Source organism: Piliocolobus tephrosceles, chromosome 7 (assembly GCF_002776525.5).
Source record: "Piliocolobus tephrosceles isolate RC106 chromosome 7, ASM277652v3, whole genome shotgun sequence".
In the NCBI taxonomy this organism is placed as follows: Eukaryota; Metazoa; Chordata; class Mammalia; order Primates; family Cercopithecidae; genus Piliocolobus; species Piliocolobus tephrosceles.
Genome location: NC_045440.1, coordinates 128,632,374 through 128,657,806, shown reverse-complemented (window position 1 = coordinate 128,657,806; position 25,433 = coordinate 128,632,374). Strand labels below are relative to the sequence as shown.

At 39.2% G+C, this 25,433-nt stretch overlaps 1 protein-coding gene across 2 annotated transcripts in view; it reads left to right on the top strand.

The window, feature by feature from the left end:
* The window catches only part of WASHC5 (WASH complex subunit 5), a 63,885-nt gene that overhangs the window by 16,516 nt on the left and 21,936 nt on the right, over window positions 1-25,433 (top strand). Inside the window, exons 8-18 of one of the 2 annotated variants that reach the window (XM_023224125.2) lie at window positions 401-514; window positions 2,125-2,296; window positions 7,723-7,850; window positions 11,758-11,887; window positions 14,211-14,323; window positions 15,391-15,557; window positions 15,637-15,712; window positions 17,636-17,746; window positions 18,492-18,632; window positions 19,671-19,751; window positions 24,401-24,502. In XM_023224125.2, coding sequence (XP_023079893.1) covers window positions 401-514; window positions 2,125-2,296; window positions 7,723-7,850; window positions 11,758-11,887; window positions 14,211-14,323; window positions 15,391-15,557; window positions 15,637-15,712; window positions 17,636-17,746; window positions 18,492-18,632; window positions 19,671-19,751; window positions 24,401-24,502 — 1,335 coding nt within the window. The remainder of the gene's footprint in view (window positions 1-400; window positions 515-2,124; window positions 2,297-7,722; window positions 7,851-11,757; window positions 11,888-14,210; window positions 14,324-15,390; window positions 15,558-15,636; window positions 15,713-17,635; window positions 17,747-18,491; window positions 18,633-19,670; window positions 19,752-24,400; window positions 24,503-25,433) is intronic. The other variant, XM_023224133.2, reaches the window with a different exon arrangement.

The following is a 25,433-nucleotide window of genomic DNA, read 5'->3' as shown; positions in this document are numbered from 1 at the left end:
AAGAAAGACCAAAATCCAGTTACATGAAACACATAAGATACACACCTGAAAAAATACCCTGGCATACTGAAAATGAAGGGATTTTAAAAAAGATGTCCCAGGCAATTGCCAACCAATAAAACAACTGGTGAGAAAACATTAATATTACACAATAGAGAATTTCAAAAAGAAACGTTAATAGGTGTAAAGAGATCTTTACACCTATTAACATGAATTAACAATCAGAAACACTTACTTAACAATCAGGAACACTTACCTATATATTTGGAAAATCTTGGTTTTTCATTGGAATGGAGTTTAAACATGGAGTGGGCATTGCCTTCTATAACATTTTATGTATCCAACCCTTTGCCTTGAAGTGAGTAAGAATTTAACAGATACTGAATGTCTCCTCTTTCAGGTAATTAGTATTTACATGGGAATCACAGTTAATCTAGTAGATGCTTGGGAACCTTACAAAGCTGCAAAAACTGCTTTAAATAATACCCTGGACCTTTCAAATGTCAGAGAACAGGTAGGTTCTAGTCTGGGGACATTCTCTAATAAATGCAGGCCTAGTTTATGAAGTAGCAAATAAGCTAAGTAGATTTCCCGAAGAATTTGGAGGATACTCACTTAGACAATTTAATGCAATGATTAATAAAAGGCGAATTTTATAGGTTAGAATAGCATAGGTAATTATAGGTTTTTAAGTTACATAGTATATGTAAATTGGCGATTAGGATCCTGAGGAAGATTCAGTATAATCTAAGACAAATAAGTGTGGCGTATGCCCCAAATGACTTAGTTTACTTTTGCTTAAAGATTGTATTCTCATGGCCAGAGTTGGTTGTAGCAATAGCTGGAATTAATAATGTTTTTATGAATAGGATGAATGATGAAGATGGTAACTGAATATGGATAATATGTCCTGTCACTGTAATTTAAATTTATCATTTCTGATGTACTAAATAAGCAACAAGACTAAAGACATTCATCTTAAAGTTTAAATGGTTATATTCTATCTCTTTTGTTCTTACACAAGGCAGAAGGGAACACCCAAGTAAGTAGAGGAATAAAGATAAAATCTTGGGGAGCATAGTTAATATTTTTAAATGGTTATGTTCCTCATCCTGGCACAGTTACTGAGTTTCCTGTGTGAATAAAACAATATTGACTCAAAAAACTTCATCATGTTTTATTCAAATAAATTGAATTCCATAAATAATGCACAAAATAATTTCAATGTTGGCACATCTCCTGGAAATATATTAGAGAAAGTGACACTTTGATACTTACCAACATCAGAACATTAATTTTTCATTGCTAAAATCCCTTTCTAAAATTGCATTTTCTCATTTGTGACATTTTTAAGAGGTTTCTTGATACCATAGATTTCAACTAACTTGACGAGGTTGATGATACTTAATATTTGACTTGCTTTAAGTAAAGCAGAATAACCAAAATTTCCAAAAAGCTGGTTTGGAAATTCATTTTTTATATACAAAGGTGCATTTTTTGCTAAGCTTTCATAAGCCTATAGAAGAAGTCTTACATTTTAAGTGTTTCTGCTCTGTTCTGCCTTCTTTGTCAACAGTATTAGCAAGAACAAGCAATGGAACTTCTGTTCTTATTTTCTTTTTCATCTAAGTTAAGAATAGAAGAGTTCTGAGGAACCACCTGGTCCAAGTCTCCGTCTGAAATTTGAAGAAACCAATACACGGGGGTTAAGCCCCAAGTCACACCAAAGTTTAATCACAGCCAGAACTAGGATGTAGTCTCAGAATTCTAAGTTCAGTGCTTTTTTTCAAATGTGTTCAATAAGCCAGTTGTCTTTGAGCCCTATAAGTATAGTCCATATGTTCATCTTATATAGAAATGTTATCTTTGAACCCTAGAACTATAGTCCATATGTCATTCATCTTATATAGAAATTACATAAAAATGTTAATGTTTGAGCCCTATAACTGTAGTCCATATGTCATTCATCTAATAGAAATGTTATCTTCGAGCCCTATAACTGTAGTCCATATGTCATTCATCCTATATAGAAATGTTACTATTTGTCAGTGAATTCATTTGAATGTGATTTATTTTCAAGATAAATGACTTTTTAAATGTAATTGAGCTTTTTTATTTGTCAAGGCAAGCAGATATGCTACTGTCAGTGAAAGAGTGCATGCTCAAGTGCAGCAGTTTCTAAAAGAAGGTTATTTAAGGGAGGAGATGGTTCTGGACAATATCCCAAAGCTTCTGAACTGCCTGAGAGACTGCAATGTTGCCATCCGATGGCTGATGCTTCACACAGCAGACTCAGGTAATGCACAAAAGGGGTGGCCATTTATATTGCTCCATATAAAGACTCAGAATCAGGACCTACTTCATGAGGTAAAGTGATGTAGCAGGGAGAGAGGCCTTGAATGAGAAAGCTTTTTAAAGTTAGTCGTTTTTTTGTCCACTTGGATAGGCCACTAGCGTACCTGAAAAACTCTCCCCTGTCCCGTACTGTTAGATGCTAGGGAATAAGAGGATGTTTAGCTCTCATGTTCAAGAGCTTGTCACTGATCAGACTGGGGAGATCAAATGTAGACATATGAAAAGATAGAACTGCAGATCTGTGGTAGGCAAATAATGCCTTCCAGCCCATGCCCAAAGATGTTCATGCCCTAGTCCCTAAACCAATAGATATATTATGTGGAAAGCGGGGATTGAGATTGTCTATTAGCTGACATTAAAGTAAGGAGATGTTTCTGGATTATCCCAGTGAACTCAATGTAATCATAAGGGTCCTTACTGGGTGTGGTGGCTCATACTTGTAATCCCATCACTTTGGGAGGCCAAGTCAGGAGGAGAGCTTGAACCTAGGAGTTCAGAACCAGCCTGGGTAACATAGTGAGACCCCCTCTCTACAAAAAGTAAAAAAATTAGCTGGGCATGGTGGCATGCACCGGTAGTCCCAGCTACTCGGGAGGCTGAGGTGGGAAGATCACTTGAGCCTGAAAGGTTGCAGCTGCATTGAACCAAGATCATGCTACTGCACTGCAGCCTGAGTGACAGAACAAGACCATGTCTCAAAAAATATTATTAAAATAAGAGCCCCCCACCCCCGGTTTTTTTTGTTTGTTTGTTTGTTTTGTTTTGTTTTTTAGACAGGATCTCAAGTCCCCCAGGTTTGAGTGCAGTGGCACAATCTCAGCTCACTATAGCCTCGACCTCCTGAGTTCAAGCGATACTCCTTCCATAGCCCCTGCAAGCAGCTGGGACTACAGGCAAGTGCCACCACGCCTGGCTAAGTTGTTTGTATTTTTTGTAGAGACAGTGTTTCACTATGTTGACCAGGGTGGTTTCAAACTCCTGAGCCCAAGCAGTGTGCCCACCTCAGCCTCCCAAAGTGCTAGGATTACAGGCCTGAGCCACCACACCCAGCCTATAAATAGGGGTCCTTAAATCAGGAAGAGGGAGGCAGAAGTGTCAGAACCAGAGAGATAGCAAAAACTTGACTGGCCGTTGCTGGCTTTAAGGATGGAAGGGGCCACAAGCCAAGGAATACAGGCAGCCTTTAGCAGCTGAAAACAGCAAGAAAACAGACTTTTCCCCTAGAATGTCCAGAACGAGCCCAACCCAGCCATCACCTTGATTTTAGCCCAGTGAGCCCCATCTCAGATTTGTCACTTCTAGGATGGTGAGAGAATAAATTTGTGTTGTTTTAAGCCACTGAGTTTATGGTAATTATTAGAGCAGCAATGGGAAACGAATTCAAGGTCCAAGGCAGTAAACAGACACCAGGTGTGTCAAACAGACATTTGGTGTGGTTTGAGTTCAGAGTAGAGAGGCAAACGTTGCTTGGGATGGGGAGCAGAGGAGGTCAGGAAAGCCCCATACAGGAATCAGGAGCCAACCAGGCCTGTGATGAGGTTTTGAAGCAAAAACCAGAAGGAATTCTCAACTACAGAAATGATGGAATAAGTGATACAATTTTGGAAGTACAGAAAAACACATGGGCCCACTGAGCTGATGACCTGGCTGGACCAGAGTGCTCGTTTAGGGTCGACTGGGTCTTAGCCTTTTATGGGTCGTGGTCTCCTTCGAGACCTTCTAGCCACACAGTTTGACCATCAAGTTCAGATTGTGAGAAACGCCTCAACCTCTGGTTTAATGGTAGAAAAGTAAGTTGAACTAACATCTCTGAGCTTGTTCAGGGCTGACACAATTTCTTATTCTTAGTAAATGCTGGATCAACACTAATTAACCAATACCTTCCCTCATCCAGGGCTGTATACCCCTACCCCTAAGAGGTGTGTCATTCAGCAGGCCTGTAAAGCCCTCTGCTTTTTGTTTTTCACTCAACCAACTTCCCTTGAGGACCAGCTCTGAGACAGGTACTGTGTGCAGCACTTCTTTGTTCTTTCAGATAAGACTATGTCTCTTTAAAAAACTGCACACGAGATTCCTCTGTAGCCTCCCTTTGTAACATGGCAGCCCCTGTCTCACAGCTGTTCCAGGCAAGATGACTTCACAGTCCCTCTGGCTACCGTCTGCTTCCACTTCCTATGGGTGGTCCACAGTGAAAACAACAGTTGGACTTCCTCATCCTTCGTATCTTTGAAAATGTGTGGAGTTTCCCCTCAGTCTTCTCTCCAGCTTCTTAAACCTTTATCCTGAGAGCTGCTTTCCAGTTTGTTTCATCATCTTGCTTGTTGGCCCATATCCATTTACAATTTACCCACAGTATGAACACCATGGCTGGAGTTTTTAATCCCTGAATCTGTTTTTAATTAGTTGAGTTTATTTTTTACATAAACTCCAGTTCTAATTTGAGGATTTTACTACATTGACTCAGCTTTTAATCTTCTTTACCAAAAGTCTCGCATTCACAAGCGTATAAACAACTCAAGCCCTCACTTTATCCTGTCATAAAACCAACTGGGGTTTTCTAGTGACTCAGCCTCATCTTCATCTTCTGTGTGACCCTGCCGGAGGGCCCTGCCTGTGTTCGGAAAGCCAGTAGTCTCCTGAATTTGCACCCATGCCAGGGACAACCTTGGCTTGCCAGAGGTCTGTGGTTTTACCTTCAGCCACATTTGTCTTTCATTTTTGTGGCTGGCAGTTGTCTGACCTGATTGCACAGGGTCATAATTTATCAGAAACAAATGATTGGCCTATCTGATTGTGAGTCACATGTGGGAAAAGTAACCGCTTGGTTAACTTTTATGGAATTTCAGTCATGGTGTACAGAAAAGCGGGCCTATTCTCAGATTGCCTCCTGTTGCGTTGCTGGAGGCATTTCCCAGTCTTAGGATGCTTGTACAGAACCTTGTGAAGAAATATTCTCTGAGGAAATATGGGATGAGAAAGGCTGGCTGGCTGCTGAAGTTTGACCCCAAAGTTCTGATGGCTCTGCAGTTCTCTGGGTGTGAATCCTTAAGGGTCAGATCTGAGAGAGATGGTCAGGCCCAGGGAACCCCAGAAGCAAACCTGGTTTAGCACATTGAGAAATATAGAGTGTTTGTCCAACAACTGGTACTTAACATTCCCTATGCAAACATGAAAGCAGATTAAAATCAGGAGATTTCTAGTTTAATTAAAATTAGTGTAAAGACAACTGGAACTCCTGAGTTTGTTTGATTTTTGTTTAGTTAGGTAAATATGGAGCTGAGAATTTCCTCTTTGTGTAATCAGTGTCACCGATTCCAATATATTTCTTCCCAGATAGTTCTGGCAAATTCATGAAAAATCAGAACTCTGTGGTTTCCTATGAAAACTGAGCCTCTTTTCCAGGTTGTCAGGAGTCTCCTCCTGATGGAGTAACTTAGAAATCAGCATATAAGGTGACCTTCCACAGGCTTCATCATAACTAAAGCACCAAAACCACCCATGACATATACCTATACAACATTGTTGTTCTGTACTTGCCAGACATCCTGAGATATTGATGGGGGACAGGACTAGGAAGGCAGGAGGGTGCACATGTAATACTAGTATAACTACCATGGACCTTATACCTATCAGCTGTGAACTTGTTGACAAAGTCTGTTTAAGTCTTAGAGTTTTTATTTTGACTTTGACTTTATGTGTCTTTGTTCATTTTCTGCTGCTCTAGCACAATACCACAGAGTAGGAAGTATATAAAGAAGTTTATTTGGCTCACAGTTCTGGAGGCTGGGAAGTCCAAGAGCATGGTGCCAGCATCTAGCAAGGGTCAATAGATGCCAGATAGGCAGAAAGACAAGAAAGTGGGTGCAAGAGAGAGTTCACTTTTATAACAAAGCCACGGTTGCAATAACTAACCCACTCCCGGGGTAATGGCATTAGTCCATTCATGAGGGTGGACCCCTCATAACATAATTGCCCCCCCGGGGCTCTACCTCTTAACACTGCCACAATGGCAACCAAGTTTCTAACATGAACTTTTGGAAGACGCATTCAAACCACAGCAGTAGCTTTGCCTTGTATTTTTGCCTTATTCTACTTATTCTTTCTTAGATAAATAATTTGCCTTATAAACCAGTCTAAGCAAATATCAGTATTTTTTATTCTATTCTTTTCTTTTAACTTGGCGTTTATTTCATTTGAAATGGTTTAGCTTGGCTGATAGGATGACCTAAGAATGAGGACATCCAGTATTTTTACCTTCGGTCAATCACTGCCTAATTTTGTGACCTTGGCCTAGTTGCTTTAAGCTCCCTTTGCCTGGGTAGTGGATAGTTCAGAAAACTGAGTGCCTGCCATGCCCTCTGGCCTCTACAAGGAGCAGGATGGCCACAGGTGTGCTGCTTCTTGTTTGGGGGTCCCTCGTCTTTGTGTGAGGAGCCTGTCCTTATTGTGTCAGGCATTCCCCATGACCATTCCGGCTTCAGTGATTCACCACAAGGACACAGAGGACTCAGCATCTAGTAGTACTCACAGCTATGATTTATTATAGCGAAAGAATAGATGGCAAAATCTGCAAAGGAAAAGGGCACATGGGGTGAATTTGGAGGAATGAGGCACAACCGAGCATCCTCTCCCAGTGGAGTCCCACAGGGCACACTTAATTCCCCCAGCAGTGAGTCGTGACAATGCATATGAAGTGTTGTCAACCAGGAAAGCTCATTAGACTCAGCTTCCTTCGGTTTCTATTGGGGGCTGCTCATTTAGGTAGCCTCTGCCCAGCACATACCAAAGTTCCAGACTTCCAGAAGGAAAACGTTTGTACAAACATTTAAGGCTCAGTGAGCTGATCTTGTGAGTTCTCAAAATGATGGCAGCTCTTCACGAAATTCAAGTTTCCAGATGCCAGTCAAGAGCCAGCCTTGCAAACAGGCATCTCTAGGGATAGCGGTCCATTACTGAATGGCACGGATCAATGCCTAAAGCAAAAGCAACTCCAACAGACAGGACATGAGGAAGCCACCCAGCTATGAAGTATGAAGTAGTACAACGAGGCTCTGCCCATTCATTTTAGGCAGTTGCTATGAACGAACCACAGAATGCTCACAAAATTTGGAAACACTGTTCTGCAGCTTGCTTTTTTTCATTCAACAGTCTTTCAAGGATGACACTCCGTGTCAGTTTCAACTGTCATTTAACAGTTTAATTGTACTCCATGGCATAGATATACTATATTTCACCATCTTTTATTGATAGACATTTTGCTAATTACTTTTTAAATGGTTAAAATGAAGGAAGATATTTAAGAATTTATTTATTTCATAGATATTTTCTACACATTTAGTAAGCAGATAACACTTTTCCTATTTCTAGCCTGTGACCCAAACAACAAACGCTTTCGTCAAATCAAGGACCAGATTCTAACAGACTCTCGGTACAATCCCAGGATCCTCTTCCAGCTGCTATTGGATACTGCACAATTTGAGTTTATACTCAAAGAGGTAAAAATATTTGAATGAATATCACCACAGTCTTAGCTTTTTTATGCTTAAAAATATTAAAAAAAAAAAAAAAAGAAAGACTAGGATTACTTGCTCTGTCTTTGATTCAGGTACAGATTCGAGCTGTTGAGATAGTTCTTATAGTAAAAGGACAGGAATAAACATTTAACAAGCATATAATGCCTCCTTTCACTGGGGATACAGTGATGGGAAAAGGTACACAAGATGGTAGAGGTTATAGCCTAATGGGGAATATAGACATTAATTAAAGAATCACTATAGGCCAAGTGCAGTGGTTCATGCTTGTAATCCCAGCACTTTGGAAGGCCAATGTGGGCAGATCACCTGAGGTTAGGAGTTCGAGACCAGCCTGGTCAGCAGGCTGGTGAAATCTTGTCTTTACTAAAAATACAAAAGTTAGCCAGGCATGGTGGTGCACGGCTATAGTCTCAGCAACTGAGGAGGCTGAGGCATGAGAATCAGTTGAACCTGGGAGGCGGAGGTTACAGTGAGCCAAGATCGCACCGCTGCACTCCAGCCTGGGCAAGAGAGTGATAACTTGTCTCAAAAAAAAAAAAAAAAAATCACACTAATAAAAATGTAAATACAAACTCAGATATTTGCTCTGAGGGAAAGGAATGTAGTTCTCCAAGTACCTAAAATAAAGTATCCTGTCGCATCCTGGTAGACTTGCATGAGAAGAGACACAAGAGCGTCTGAAGGGGTCTGGGGAAGGGATCTGTTAGTGTTAGCTAGACAAAGGTAGGGAGTGTGATGCAGAACATTCCAGTGACAGGAAGAATATCAAGTCTTCTTGGATGAGGAGGAGCATAAACAATTCAAAGACCTGAAAGACCAGTTGGCTAGAGAGGAGTGAGAGAAAGGTAGTGTGAAATGAGGCTGAAAGGTAGTCAGGAGTCAGCTCATACTAGACCTTGCAGGACTTTGGTCTTTATCCTAGGAGCCATGAGAACCACCGAAAAGGGATTAAATAGGGTGGGTGATTTGCATTTGTACAAGGTCATCTTGAGGACTTTAAGGCATCTGAGTTCACTGAAGAAAATGGCTGAGGTTAGTCTTACCTCTAAAGAAGCCTATATGGGCATAATAAAAATGATGGGTACCTGGGAATGCCCAGGTTTTAAAACCAGTAACCCTGGGGGCTTGGATCAGGTGGGCCCAGGAACTAGCCCGGACATTTATACCCATTCGGAACAGATCCTCATCTTGCTTCAGTTTGGTTACTGGTGTACTAGATGTTTCTTTATCTTCTACGTGTCTGAGGACACTATATTCCCCTACTAAGTAGCTCAGAGAAAGTAGGTGCTGACTACTAACATAATGATAATGCCTGTGCTGAGTGTTTTCAGTGATTTGTCTGGGTATAATTTTATCAAATCAGATAAATGCTGCTCCTTTTTAATCTATTAATAATTTTAATGGTTTCCCTCTGAATAGCAAATAGTTATTGAATACCTACTCTGTTCTTTGCTAGGTGCTGGAAATGTAAATATGAACAAAGTATGTCCCTACCATCTAGGAGCTGTCCTGTCAGTATAGTGGGGGAAGAAAGACAGATTAAGCCAAGGTGAAAAAGCAGGAAAGATCCAAGAACAGGAACCAGGTCAAAGCAAAAGTGGCCTTTCAGAGGCAAGTGAAAAAATGCCCACAGTGAAGAAATGCCCAGTCGAGCAGTGTCTCATGCCTACAATCCCAGCACTTTGGGAGGCCGAGGCAGGTGGATCACCTGAGGTCAGGAGTTCGAGACCAGTCTGGCCAACATAGCGAAACCCCGTCTCTACTAAAAATACAAAAATTAGCTGGGCTTAATAGCATGTGCCTGTATTCCAAGCTCCTCAGGAGGCTGAGGCAGGAGAATCACTTGAACCCGCAGGCAGAGGTTACAGTGAGCTGAGATCATGCCACTGCACTCCAACCTGGGCAACAGAGCAAGACTCTGTCTCAAAAAAAAAAAAAAAAAAAAGAACGAAAGAAATGCCCTCAGACCAGTTGGATTTATGAACTGGAGCCCCAGGGACCCAAGAGTTCTATAGATAATATGTAGTTCAGCATTGTTGAGTGGCAATCAGGACAGACCTAAGCTATCTGACTGACCAAGCCTGTATTTCTAATGATAAGTCTGTTCTCTGGAATCTATTGAAACAGAATGGACGGCTTCCTTCTGTCTATCCAGGTAGACAGGAAACAAGACAGCATAAAGGAGTACCAACTCATGAGAGGTCTTCAGGAAAGCTCTTGTAAAAAGAAAAAAAAAATACCCGATACAAATTGCTCAAAGAAATGACATATTTGAATTTCTGACATTTCAGCTTGGTTCTTTAACCTGTGCTTCCTCTCTCCTACTTCCCATCCTGCACTGTTTATAGAATCACTTTCTGAGTATCCTATAGACACAGTAATTGGACCTGTGTTTCTTCTAATCTTTATATGACAGCGCATTTCCTAATTCAAGGACCATCCCCATCCCAAATTTCATCCTGCAAGATGTGAAACCTGTGAGTTCATGTGAATGCGTGTTTGAAGGGCTTGATGCCATGTAGTCTCTTACGAAGGCCTCAGGGTGCTCTTATGTTGTTGCTTTGCCATTGTCAAATGGCATTGATTGATCCGAGGGACTCAGAAAGTTAGGGTAGACTCTATAAATAATTTCATTATTCCTCATCCTCTCCCTCATCATTTTGTTGATTAGTCATTCTGTCCAGATCACTAAGATTCTTCCTCTACAGGCCCTGCAAAATTCCACAGAGCCCTAATTCTCCACCTGCAGATGGAGTCTCCCTATCCCATTGCTCGGCTTTTCAAGGTTCATTATGATGCTGGCAAGTGAGGAATTTCTTAAGTGAGAAATCAGTGTTCATGCCTGTTTACCTCCTAAGAACCCAGTGTAAAAAACCATCTACCCTTGTCTGAGATGGCCTGTCCTTTAGTGAGAAATAAGTATGTTTTTTAAGTTTGTTTCAGAAAAAAAAAAAAGCCCAACCCTGAGTTACACCTTTTTCTTCTCTGCCCAAGACTTTGTAGAATTTAAATTTTATGAAGGAGTGAATTAAACAGAATTAAGGTGATTGAATGGCTCATACCTATAATCCCAACAGTGTGGGAGACCAAGGAGGGAGGATCACTTGAGACTGAGAGTTTGAGACACCAGCCTGGACAACATAGCAAGACCCCCATCTCTGCAAAAAAATAATAAAGTTAACCAGGCATAGTGGTGCATGCCCATAGCCCTAGCTATTTGAGAGACTGAGGCAGGAGGGTCACTTGAACCCAGAAGTTCAGGGTTGTAGTGAGCCATGATCACCCCACTGCACTCTAGCCTGGGCAACAGAGTGAGACCCTGTCTCTAAAAAATAAATAAATAAAAATAAACATAATTACTTGTATAATAATAAAAATAAACAATTAAACTTGTATAATAAAACAAAGAACTTTTGTAGTTAATTTAGTTCATTCCCCAGTCATCAGAGAAGGTAATATACACAGAGTATCCCTGACTGTTTAGAGTTGCAGACATTGTTGCCTAGAAAGAACCATAGAGCAGTGGTCACAAATTTAATCTCACATTAAAAATGCTGATTTCCAGCCCTATTCAAGATCGCCTGAACCAGAATCTTTAGGGGTGGGCCTTGGGAATTTGAAAACTTTAAAGCCCTCCTCTTGGTGGTGCTGATGTGCAGTTGGTATGAGAACTACTGTTTTGGAGGTGGTCTGGCTTTGTCCTTGAATTTCTACAAAGTATCAGTGCCTAAGGAGATGACATCAGGGTCACTGTTAATTTACAGTGTAGCTTCTTATTTAAAATTTAAATTGGGTTTCCTCAAGCTCTTTTCATAAGCTGCCTAGTCTGGATTTTCTCTTAAGTAAATCTTTTCTGTCGCTTCAACAGATGTTCAAGCAAATGCTTTCAGAAAAGCAAACCAAATGGGAGCATTACAAGAAAGAGGGTTCGGAGCGGATGACTGAGCTTGCTGATGTCTTTTCAGGAGTGAAACCCCTAACCAGAGTGGAGAAAAATGGTAATTGCTGAAGAGGAAATACTGGTGTGTTTGGAATGTATGCACAGGTTATTTGAAACCTTGGAAACTGGCAGGTTAAAAGGCTTTATGTTCTCATTATTGCATCCTATGGTATTCCCTCTTTAGTATTGCTAATAAAGATCTGAAGGTTAGTTTGGCTACGTCTAGCTTTCTGCTCTCTTGGGCGATGTTCATATCCATTCTAGAGTTCAGGTTTTGATCTTATCTTTGAAACGTGAGGTTAGGCTAAACCAGGGGTTTTGGTAACTCCAGTTCATAGACAAGATTTTAGAGAGTCACAGTTGGCCTTCCCCTCCATGGTATGCAGAACTAATGTGTCAGTTTATGTGATTTGGGGAAAGGGGGGAAAGGATCTATAACTCTCATGATCTTCTCAAGAAGGATACATCACCCAAGAATGTTAGTAATCTACCAGCAGAGATGATACCTAAAATTCTTCTGGTCTTGCTTGATTCTTGTTCACCAACGCACCTGCTATCTAGTGGCAGAAGAAGGTACTGCAGACTAGTTTTGAAAAAACACAAACTCAAGTTTTACTTTAATGATTTTGATCCTTCTTCTTCAAGGAAATTTTATTTATAGGAAAGTTCTGGCACCATTTCAAATTTTTATAAATAAGAAATTTCTAACTGCTCCCAAAAAACCATTCTGAATTTTATGACAACAAACTATTTTTTAATGCTTAATTTTGTTTTAACTATCCGATTGATTTCTGATGAAGTTAATTATACTGTAGAATTGCTTAGTAGTGTAGCTTCTTGTTTAAAAACTATTATTTTTAATCAGTATGAGCTTGTGATTACTATATTTTGGCTTTTGTTTATTTCTTTGATGCTGAGTGGTTGGTCAAAAATATATTTCCAAATTGTATTATTGTTCCTATAGGGAAAAGTCAGCCAACATATAATGATGTGATATAAACTAGAAACATGTTTTGCAGGTCACCATATTGTGATATGAAACCTGAAGTCTAGAATGAATATTATGGTTATCATATTGTGATCTGCAAAACAATCACGTGTAACAATCTGACCCCATTAGCTGTCTAGAATCAGTGCGTTAATCTCTGTGATAGTTTCTTTTAGGCCCTTAAAAATACCAACTTTGTTTCAGAGATGAAATAACAATTTTACATTTTTTTTCCGGCTGTATAGTTTATTACAGCTTAGGACATACTTTCACGATTTTTTCTCACCTTACAACCCTGTAGTATACACATCTTAATCCTTATTTCATATATGTAAGGAAACTGAGGCTTAAACATGCAATCATTTGCTGAAGGTACAAAGGTGAAGAGCCTGGGTCTTGCTCATCTCAGACGCCAAATTTCATGCTCTTTCTACTACTCCATCGCTGCCCCTCAGCCCTACAAAAATCTTCAAAATTATGAGTGTTCGTCATGCTAATTCTTGAAATAACTTAGATCATAAGTAAGTAAGGCCTTTTAATAATGTGGAACCACCCCATTGATAAACAAACAAAAATTTTAGGGGATCAACTTGGTGAGGTAAAGAGCAGAGTTTTTGAACTTGGACAGACAATTGTAAGTCCTGGCTCTGCCATTTAGTGTCACCCTGCATAGCATTCTCAGTTTCTCTGAGCATCAGCCTCTTTATCTGGGAAATGGCTAACCAATTCCACCTCCCTATATTGCTGTGAAGATTAAATACTTAGAACTTTGCCTGACACACTGAGGGTACTCAGAGCATGTGGACACCCTTCTCTTTCTCTACTGTATGAAATGTCTGCTGGTTCATAAGTGCAAATGACACCCCCTGCATTGTTCTGACATCCCTGTGACTCATCAGTCACACCTTACACTTCTGTCATATTGGTCTCTTCTTTGCCCTCCAAGATATGCTCTTGTCATTCTTGCCCTGAAACCTCTGCCCGTGTCTGTTTTTCATCTGGATACAATACCCTTCATCTCTCCGATGATCCAGATCTTTACCTTTCCTCGCTTCGCCAGAAAACTCTCCCTGGTAACTAGGGACATCCTTCAGTTCCCTTCCAACTCTTCTCCACTGCCACTACCACCTCTACACTTACCGTTTATATAGCGTGTGCTTTAGCCTTTAGTATTTGTCTGCCAAGTGTTATAGACTAAGCTATTTATGTAGAAAGTTTATTCTACTATGTCGCATGCTCCAGGCATTTTTATCGTTTGGAAAATTCCTAGTGTTAGGCCCACGGTAAAAGTGCTGAGGAACTGAATTTGTAAAAGATTATTTAGTTAAATTCAAAGCCACAGCTACAGGAATTCAAGGATTTCAGTAGTCTTTTCTTATTTCTGTATTACTAGAAAACCTTCAAGCTTGGTTCAGAGAGATCTCAAAACAAATATTGTCTTTAAATTATGATGATTCTACTGCTGCGGGCAGAAAAACTGTGCAACTGATACAAGCTTTGGAGGAGGTAAGGAAAGGCTTTTTAAATGAAGTTTCTTGGATCGTGAATCACACCTTATGACCCACCCAGCAGTCTGTTCCTGTAAATATATCTGAGAGACTATTTCATCAGAAGTCAAAGCAATGTGAATTAATATGTTTCCTGTAACAGACAGTGTCCTAAATTTGGGGAAATAAATGACTAGTGTGAAGAGAATGGTAGCAAAAATTATAATATTTTAACTTGATGAAACATGTAATCTTAGAAACATAATTATAAAAATAGCATAGAAGCATTGGGCAAATTGTGATAAGGAGGTAAAAGCAAAAACAAAATTGCACGTGTATACCATTTTTAGAGTTGTAAAAAAGTGTGTGCCTTGGGGAAAAAAACCAGAAAGGAATACATAAAAAAAACAAAAATAATTATATAATGATCATATGCTTGTAAGTGGTATATTCTCTTTTCTGAAAAAAGTTTATTGTTTTTCTTTCAACTCAAAAATGATTGTACGAAAAAAATTATACCTCACCACTCTTAAATTTAACTAGATTTAAAATGATAGCTAAAAGCACCAGAAAAATAACCATAAACTCTTTTTTTTTTTTTTTTTTTTGGAGGTGGAATCTAGTTCTGTCACCCAGGCTGGAGTGCAGTGGCGCCATCTCAGCTCACTGCAAACTCTACCTCCTGGGTTCCAGCGATTCTCTTGCCTCAGCTTCCCGGGTAGCTGGGACTACAGGCGCCTGCCACAATGCCCAGCTAATTTTGTATTTTTAGTAGAGATGGGGTTTCACCATGTTAACCAGGCTTGTCTTGAACTTCTGACCTCAGGTGATCCACCTGCCTCGGCCTCCCAGAGTGCTGGGATTACAGGCATGAGCCACCACGCCCGGCCAACTCTATTATTCAAAACATCATTTTTACTCATAATCTATAACCCTATCTAATTGGTATGATTATATATTTTTAGAGATATAATTAATACTGAAATCGTCAGAAGTAGTGTGCTTTATTTGAAGTGTTTTCAAGAACAAATGAGCACTATAGAGTCCATTCAGGATTTTTAAATTAAGTATATTTCTATAATACAGGTTCAAGAATTCCACCAGTTGGAATCCAATCTGCAAGTATGTCAGTTTCTTGCCGATACTCGAAAGTTTCTTCATCAAATGATCAGAACCATTAACATTAAAGAGGAGGTTCTGATCACAATGCAGATCGTTGGGGACCTTTCTTTTGCTTGGCAGTTGATTGACAGGTAATGTAGGCAGTGCTGACATTTGCTGTAGATGAAAGACCCTGGGAACATTTTCTTACCATTTCTCTTCTTTTTACAGTTTCACATCCATCATGCAAGAAAGCATAAGGGTAAATCCATCCATGGTTACTAAACTCAGAGCTACCTTCCTAAAGGTAAGCAAAACACAGTGAGATTCTCTGTTACTAGGAAAGAGTTGGCCTTCATTCATACCTCATTCGTTAATTCAGCCCAAGATTTTATCCTTTTAGGAAGGTAAATAATTTCAGCATTTTTATAGACTGAAATTGTTAGCAGTTTTTCCATGAGATCTTAGTTTCAAAGATGCCAGAAATATTTAAAGTTTTAATTAATATAAGTTGGAATGTCTTCAGGATTACTATTTTATAAGTTGGAATATCTTCAAGAATGCTATTTTTAAGTGAAGAGTAGATTTTTTTTTTAAGTTTTATCTGTGTACTAAAAATGTGAGTCTTTTGTGTCCTTTACTCCCTAGGCATGAATTAAGTCCTTTTACTTATTCATTCAAAAAAATTACTGAACCTCTGCTACAAACTAGTATTAATATCTACAATAACAGGGAATATTGGTGAAAAATAGGCACAGCCCGTGCTCTCATGGTAATTTCAGTTCGTGGTAAATGAATAAAAAATCCACTCAGTGTCGTCTTCTATTTTTTTAATTAATTAATTAATTAATTATTTATTTATTTTGAGATGGAATCTTGCTTTGTTTCCCAGGCGGGAGTGCAGCTCTGCCCCCCAGGTTCAAGCAATTCTCTTGCCTCAGCCTCCCAAGTAGTTGACATTATAGGCATTCGCCACCATGTCCAGCTAATTTTTACTATTTTTAGTAGAGATGGGGTTTCACCATGTTGGCCAGGCTGGTCTTGAATTCCTAACCTCAAATATTCCTCCTGCCTGGGCCTCCCAAAGTGCTGGGATTACAGGTGTGAACCACCAAGCCCAGCCTACTCAATGTCTTCTGACAAAGCTACCATGTACCATATATATCAATTCTGAGATGCATCATTTTTTGGGAGGTGGGGGTGAGAGGGATGGGGTTTTACTGTGTTGCCCAGGCTGTATCTCAAACTCCCAGGCTCAAACAATCCTCCTGCCTTAGCCTCCCAAGTAGCTTGCATTATAGGCATGCACCATGCACCTGGCTATTGCAACTTTTTTCATGTTTTAACATTTCTGTAACTGGGGATAGGTTTTATCGTTGATGGCATATCATAGTTTAGTTGTCAGCATTTTATTTTTTTCTGAGTGGCATATAAAATAGTGGCACTTCTTTTTTTTTTTGAGACAGAGTCTCACTCTGTTGCCCAGGCTGGAGTGCAGTGGTGCCATCTCAGCTCACTGCAAGCTCCACCTCCTGGGTTCACACCATTCTCCGGCCTCAGCCTCCCGAGTAGCTGGGACTACAGGCGCCCGCCACCACACCCAGCTAATTTTTTTGTCTTTTTTAGTAGAGAAGGGGTTTCACTGTGTTAGCCAGGATGGTCTCAATCTCCTGACCTCGTGATCCGCCCGCCTCGGTCTCCCAAAGTGCTGGGATTACAGGTGTGAGCCACTGCGCCCGTCCAATAATGGCACTTCTTACACTTGACAGCATATTAGATTGGACGGATTCAGTAGCGCATCAGTCAGGATGTCTTATTTCCACACCGGAGTAGCTATCTTCTGTGACACAGTGGCTCTCAAACTTGAGCATGCATCAGAATCACCTGCGGGGCTGGCTGTAAGACAGATTGCTGAGCCCCACCCCCAGGGCGTCCAACTAAGTCAGTGTGGAGTGGCACCCAACAATTTGCATGTCTAACAAGTTCCCAGGTCATGCTGAAGCTAGCGGTCCAGGGAGCACAGTTTAAGAACCACTGCCATTACAGTTAACTAGGGTTTTTCAAAAACTGTATTGTCAGTAACTATTAGTGATATTGATGAGACTCGGTGGTTGTTGCCCTCTGTTGGGTAAAACCCAAATGTTTTGTTGTATGTTACATTTTCTGGAAAAGAAGATTTCTAGGACTCTTTTTGAAACAGAGAAACAGATATGCCTTATTTTTCTTCCAGCTTGCTTCTGCCCTCGATCTGCCCCTTCTTCGTATTAATCAGGCAAATAGCCCCGATCTGCTCAGCGTGTCGCAGTACTATTCTGGAGAGTTGGTATCCTATGTGAGAAAAGTAAGAAATGCATCAGGGTGCTATTTACTCTTACCAGATAACTGCTGTTTTGAATACAAAAAGTACGCTTAGGCCCCCAAAAAGTATATCCATGTCTCTTTCCCTTTTAAAAATCTGATTCCAGAAATTTGCAACACCTAAAAATAAACTTATTGCTACTGTGGGTGTACAGATGTTTTTACTTGCCAGGAACTTTTATTTCTGTGTTTTAAATGTTGATGGTATTCACATCTATTTTATAGACATAGAAACAGAGATTATAATAGTTTCTTCAAAATCACAGAGCCATATCTGGTAAAAGAGCCAGATCTAGATCCAGCATCTCCCGGTCAGAGCCCAATTCAGGTTTTCATGGGAATTTTGATTCTTGTTTTAATAACGTCTGATGGAGTATGAAGCCAGACAGGCCTAAATTCAAAGTTTACTGGTGTCACTTACTGGCCGAGTCCTCTATAGTGATGTTACTTAACATTTTTGAACCTCGATCTTTTTAAAATCTGTAAAGTGGGAATGATATGGTTTTTTGCAGCATTTTTAGAAGGATTAGCTTTATATTCTGTAAGCAATTAATATTTAAAGGAATGGAGCCCTGTGCCTGCCAGCAGTTATTGAAACAGCTCTTTTACATTTTTCAGCATCCCCCTAGATAGACAAATTGCTGTCGTTTACTGCCATCCTAATATTTGTCAGCCAAGAAAAGTAAAACGGATGTTCATTGCGTTTCCTCCTGTCCTTTTCACTGAAGGTTTTGCAGATCATCCCAGAAAGCATGTTTACATCTCTTCTAAAGATCATAAAGCTTCAGACTCACGACATTATTGAAGTGCCTACCCGCCTGGACAAAGACAAGCTGAGGGACTATGCTCAGCTGGGCCCACGGTACGAGGTACTGTGTCCCTCTGACTTCTGCCTTTTCATATTAAAAAGTAAGTCATGAAATATCACAAGCCTGTGTCGCCTGCCGTATTCTGGGGACCACCAGACCAATTCTGACTTGTTTTCTCACATTTGCAATGGTAAACATGTTTTATGATTTTAGTACAATCACACCTTTAATTCTTGATGTTTTTCTGGTGTCATTTAAGGCCTTGTTCGCCTCAGTATTCTCAGCGGAAATGGAGCTTAGGTGGCCACTTTTTTCTAGAACAGTCTTGCTAAAGCAGCCCTTGTTCTCTTTGAACTAGATTACCTGACTTTTCATATCATGTTCCTGCTTTTTGAACAGCTCAAAATAATCTATATTCCATTAACCATTTACTATAGGTGGATTTTAAGCTCATCAGTAATAGTTCAGCAGCCTCAGAGGTTCTTCTCCCCAAACACCTCTGATTTTTTTCTCCCTGAACTTAGAATTTAAAGACATCAAAAGTAAAATCAAGTGAAGATTGAAAATATGATATACAGTGTCAATTTCCCATTCTGACACAAGTCCAAGAAATATGTCAGGGACTTAGATTATCAAGCTTGATATTTCCACGTTTATTCTGATTCAGCAATATAGCTAGCACCTGTCTACCTTGTCAATGTCTGCTGGTGTTGCTTGCAAATAATCAGGAGGCTATGGAAAGGGAGGTTACCTTCTCAGTCTCATAGTCTTTTCTAGCCAGAAGGGCCCATCTAGATCATTGAGTTCTGTCCCAAATTTTAGACGTGAGAAAATGAAGCCTAAAGGAGAAATGCTTTGTCAAACGTGAAAGAATGAACTGATGTCTTCTGACTCGGTCACCCAATATGTCTAACAGTGGGCTTTCAGTTATACCTCATTTCTGTCCAGAACATGTGGACACAGGTGTCCTAAAGCTGCAGGTTCATTTCCTGTTATCTTTGCTCATTCCAGGACTATTAGCCAATGATTTCTGATTTCCTGGAAATGATGGGTCTTTTATCTGAAGTATTTTTTCATACCTCTTTTTCTTTGTTATAGGTTGCCAAGCTTACTCATGCTATTTCCATTTTTACTGAAGGCATCTTAATGATGAAAACGACTTTGGTTGGCATCATCAAGGTAACAGTTTTGTTAGTCTGTGTGGCCTGGTACCATGACTCTTAGCTGTTTGGATTTTTGTGGTAACTATCATGTGTGCAAAAGGGAGTGACATCATCTTGCTGTTTCACATTCCAGTTTCGGTCTTCATTTTACTCATTTATTTTATTTTAGTTTAGTTTTTTGAGACAGCTTCTCTCTCTCTGTTGCCCAGGCTAGAATGCAGTGTTGCAGTCTCAGCTCACTGCAACCTCCACCTCCCAGGTTCAAGTGATTCTCATGCCTCAACCTCCCACGTAGTTGGTACTACAGGTGCGCAACACCACACCCAGCTAATTTTTGTATTTTTGGTAGAGACAAGTTTCACCTTCTTGGCTAGGCTGGTCTCAAACTCCTGACCTCAAGTGATCCATCTGTCTTGGCCTTTCAAAGTGCTGGGATTATAGGCGTGAGCCACGGTGCCCTACCCGTTTTACTCACTTATTAATGGAGGAAGAGAAAGTATTGTAATCTATTTCTCTTAATACCTGAAGGTAGTGGGAATTTCTTTATCTTGTAGTTCTGCAGAAAATATGTGGTACTAGTACTGTTTTACCAAAGAGTTGTTTAAATTTAAGAAAAATGTATTTGATTGAATTTTGGGAAAAGCAAAAAAAAAAAAAATTCGATTTCCTTAGGCAAAATTGCTTTCTTCTCTCTCTCTCTTTTCCTTCCTTCATTTTTAGTATTTTTGTTTCACACCCCAGGTACAGAGAGCTAAGATAATCATATCCCTCTTTTAACAGACCACTGTCATCACTGGGGCATGCAAGCTCCTCTCATCTTTTGTTTGTTTGGTTTTTTCTTCTCCTGGATCCCTGCTTCCATTTCCGTTACCTGTAGCACCAACTTTGTGTGTTTGGTAAATGTTCCTAAATATGCAGGTATTCTTGTTTTTAGCATATGGCATTATTTGATGTGTGCATGTACTTTTGATTTATCTCAACCATATTGTGCTCTAAGTCTCATTCTTTTTCCAACTTCTGTTACTGGTTATTGCTTTTGCAATTTATTTATATTGCTATAGGTGAGATAGTAGGTTACTTTTTACTGCTGCATAGAATTCCACATTTTTCTTAACCATCCAGCTTGGGACAGACACCTATGCCCCCCATTATCACAACCAATGTCATGATGAACGTCTCTGAGCGTATCCCCACTCCAGACCTGTGCAAGAATTCCTCTGAAATCTACATTCTTTTCAAATGGCTGCAGACCAATCCATAGTACAAATGCATCATGGTGTATTTACCATTCCACTACTGATGGATGTTGAGATACAAGTGTTCCTTGACTTACAATGGTGTTACATCCCAATAAACTCATCACAAGTTGAAAATATCAGAAGACCATTGGGACTTAACAGCTTACATCTTCGCCAATACTTGATATTATCCACTTTCTAATTTTGCTCTCCCAAGAGGTATAAAGTAGTATCTCATTGCTTCTTAAATTTGGAATGCTGTGGTAAGTAGTGATGAGTCCATTCATATAGTTTATGGTGCTTTTCTTTATTTTTCTACATATCTGACATCAGTAGAATCTGAACATTCCTAATTGCCATATTAATATATGCATTATTAAAATCAAAGAAAATAGAGGAAATGAACCTAAATGGAACTTTGGTATGTGTTTTCTGGAAGTATGCTAAAAGAAATACCGTTGTAGTTCCTAGAATATTAAGAGAATTTGCTAAGCATGGTTTAGGCCTGATCCTAGGTGAATTTAGTTGATGTGCAGAGAATGTACATGCATTTTAGTCACTTCTTACACACAGGATGATGAATCCTAGGACTGCAGAGTGACCACTATAAGAAGGATTTAATAAAACCTAATACAGGTAATTAACAATAATTATCAAAGGAAAGACTGCTTGGTAAAGTATTAATCTTTTCCCACAATCTTTCAGATAATAACAGCAGAAGGAATATCCTGCTGAACAACTCCATTCAACCCAGTAGACTCTCTCTGCTAGTCTACCAATAGTAACTAAGGGCTTTTAAAAGTAATCCTGTGGCCCACTGATCTTTAACCTTAGAGTGTTGAGGTTGTATTTCAAACACTTATAAAAAGTGTAGGTTCAATTTGGTTGATATGACTTAGAACAAGTGAGATACACACAGAGATGTAAGCATTCATTGTTAGAGGCAGCAAAAAAAAAAAAAAAGAAAAGAAATATACATGGTCTCGAACTTACGATGATTCAGCTTCATGGTGATACCCATACTGGTATTCTACTTCCAGTATACTATTCAATAAATTACATGAGATATTCAATACTTTATTATAAAATAGGCTTTGTGTTGGATGATATTGCCCAACTGTAGGCTAATGTAAGTGTCTGAGCACATTTGAGGTACGGGAAGCTAAGGTATGATGCTTGGTAGATTAGGTATATTCAGTGCATCTTTGACTTCTGATATTTTCAACTTATAATGAGTTTATTGCAATGTAACTCCATCTTAAGTCAAGGAGCATCTGTAATCTAAACATCCATCAGTAGGGGAATGATTAAATAAATATTCCATGATGCATTCGTACTGTGAATTGGTCTAGAGTGATTCAAAAAGAATTTACTACTGGAAAATCTCCAAGATGGAAAATGAAAAAGCAAGTTGCAGAAAAACATGTATGTATGTATATGTATATGTGTGTGTGTGTGTATATTTATAGTGTGTGTGATATATATGCATACGTCTGTGTATATATGTATAATATGTGTGTGACATACATGCGTGTCTCTGTACATATATACATGATCCCATTTAGATTTTTGAAATTAAATATATGTTTAAGGATGGATATTTATGTGTATAAATGAATAGAGAAAGCTCTGGATGATCCATATGAAAATAGTTACTGTTGTTAACTTCAGGGGAAGGGAATAGAAATGCAAGGAGGGGGCTGTATGAAGATGGCTTTCTCTCAGCTGTGAACACTTCCACAGGTTAGTGAGAATCTGGAAAGGATTAGAAGAGCCGCATGAGACCTTTAGATTCATGAAATCATTGAACTCTTTCACTAAATCTGTTCTTATAAGGAATATTTATTTGAAAGCTTCATGATACTTCTTTGACTCTGTACTCACTGATTATATCTTTATAATTCATCTTTTTATTGTATAATAAAGCACAGATGCTGAAAACTAAGGAAAGAACAGCCTATTAGGTTATTACAAGGTAAACACCAGTCATTCTGACTACCACTTAAGTTAAGAAATAGGATTTAGTCAGCCACACTCCTGAAAGCCCCCTCATGCACCCTGACCTAATCTCAGGCCTCCTGTATATAGTTTTATTATCCAATGAAACTGTATGTCATTAATTTCCAGACTATAGCTTAGACTTGCCCATTTGAAAAAATACATTATATTTTTTTAATCTACAGATTTCTTCTCCTTCTTTTTTTTTTTTTTTTTTTTTGAGACGGAGTTTCACTCTTGTTGTCCAGACTGGAGTGCAATAGTGCAATCTCAGCTCACCACAACCTCCACCTCCCAAGTTCAAGCAGTTCTCCTGCCTCAGCCTCCCGGCTAGCTGGGATTACAGGCATGTGCCACCACGCCTGGCTAATTTTGTATTTTTAAGAGAGACAGGGTTTCTCTATGTTGGACAGACTGGTCTCGAACTCCTGACCTCAGGTGATCCGTCTGCCTCAGCCTCCCAAAGTGCTGGGATTATAGGCGTGAGCCACCGCATCTGGCCCTCCTTTCCTTTCTTTCCCTGTAGTTCATCTGTTGAAGAACATAGGGCCTTTCACCTTCAGTTGCTCCACAGTCCAAATTTCCCTGATTGAATGATCTTGACATAGTTTAACGTGTGTCTCTGGCTTTTGTGTTTTTGCAACTCCCATTGCAGCTGTCTTATTTGAAATTTAAATATAATCAAAACCAAGTGGAACCCATTAATTGTCTTTAAGACTTTTTAAAATAATGGTTCTTTACAAATTAAAAGTAAAAGAAACAAGTCTCACAGAATTCAAGGGAGTCTGTAAAAACCATTTGATGTTTTATGGATCTGATAAGAGACTTTTTTAAGGAATAACAAGCTTTTTCATTATAGATGAAATAATTAGTAAACTAAGCTTGTAGAGTTAGATAGCAGATTTGCTATCCTATTTTATCGACATAATTCCAAGAATGCTGAAAGAAAAGATAATTATTCAATTTACAGAGTGACCCAACCTCAAATCTGAGTTTGTTTGTATGGATATAAGGTGCCCAGAAATAAAATCTAAAGGAAGAACATGCATCTGTAAATTCATAGGCCCTTCATCCCGCCCCTCCAAAAAGGCACTTTTTACTGTTAATGCATTAATTAGAATGTGAGGCCATTTAAAACTTTGCTTATTCACCATCTTTGAAATGTCACATTGTAAAATTATCATCATGAACTTTGCTGAAATAAACAGTCCTGAAAAGGTGACAGGTTTAATAATTCCATCCAAGCTGTGCAAGATCACAGGAGCAGGAAAGGAAAAAAATTTACATCATTTAGTGAGGAGGTAGGAAAATGCTCCACAGCAGATTCTGGAGGCCATCTTTCCTCTGGATTTCGTCAGGACTGAATTTTTCATAACTGAATTTTTTGTCAGGACTGAATTTTTCATTTAATACTTTGATTGGCACTTAGGTGGATCCAAAGCAGTTGCTGGAAGATGGAATAAGGAAAGAGCTTGTGAAGCGCGTTGCCTTTGCCCTGCACAGGGGACTGATATTCAACCCTCGAGCCAAGGTACCCAGTGACCAGAATGGGCCTGTCCTCCTCTCCGCCCAGCTTGCAGCATGGACTAGAATGCCATTTTTAACCTATCGTGAACAAGACTTTACCTCCTAGCTAATGTATAGCAAATATGTGGTTTTCAACACCAACAACTGATGTGCTTTTTTATCTTATAATCCATTCATATTATAAATTTATAGTATAAATATGAAATTTAGATTTTATGTTTAAAAATTCATATTTTTAAAACCAGTGCTTCTTTCCTCCACCTATTGATCCCCATTTCAGAGTTAAACTGATGTTTATGATTCAGAATTACTTCTTATAGTTAAAAGAATTTGCTAACCCTAAAGCAGATAGGAACTATAAAGGTTGTAATTTTTTATTTTGCTAGGGAATGTATTTATCTGCTAGGGAATATGGTCATTTTTCTCAGGAGAAAATAAATAGGTCTGAAATTTCTATTTAAGATATTTATTATCATAGTAAATTCAATTTAAAATGTTTTAAGTATTCTGAGACTAGATAGATGTATTAAATGACAGAGAAATCATAGTCATTGTTTTTTTGTTTCTTTATATGAGGCTTCCTTCCCAATTGAATGAAATAATTTCTTTGCTGAATATCTGACATCAGTTGTCAGTCATCCTAGATGAAGGAAGAAATGAGTTATTTCCATATCTTAAAGTAGGTCTTAGACTATGACTCTGATCTCTTAGCTGCTGTACTATTTATTTATTTATTTATTTATATATTGGGACAAAGTCTTGCTCTGTATTTATTTATTTATTGAGACAAAGTCTTGTTGTGTCTCCCAGGCTGGAGTGCATTGGCACAATCTCGATTCACTGCAACCTCCACCTCCTGGGTTCAAGCGATTCTTGTGCCTCAGCCTCCTGAATAGCTGGGATTATAGGTGCCTGCCATCATACCCGGCTAATTT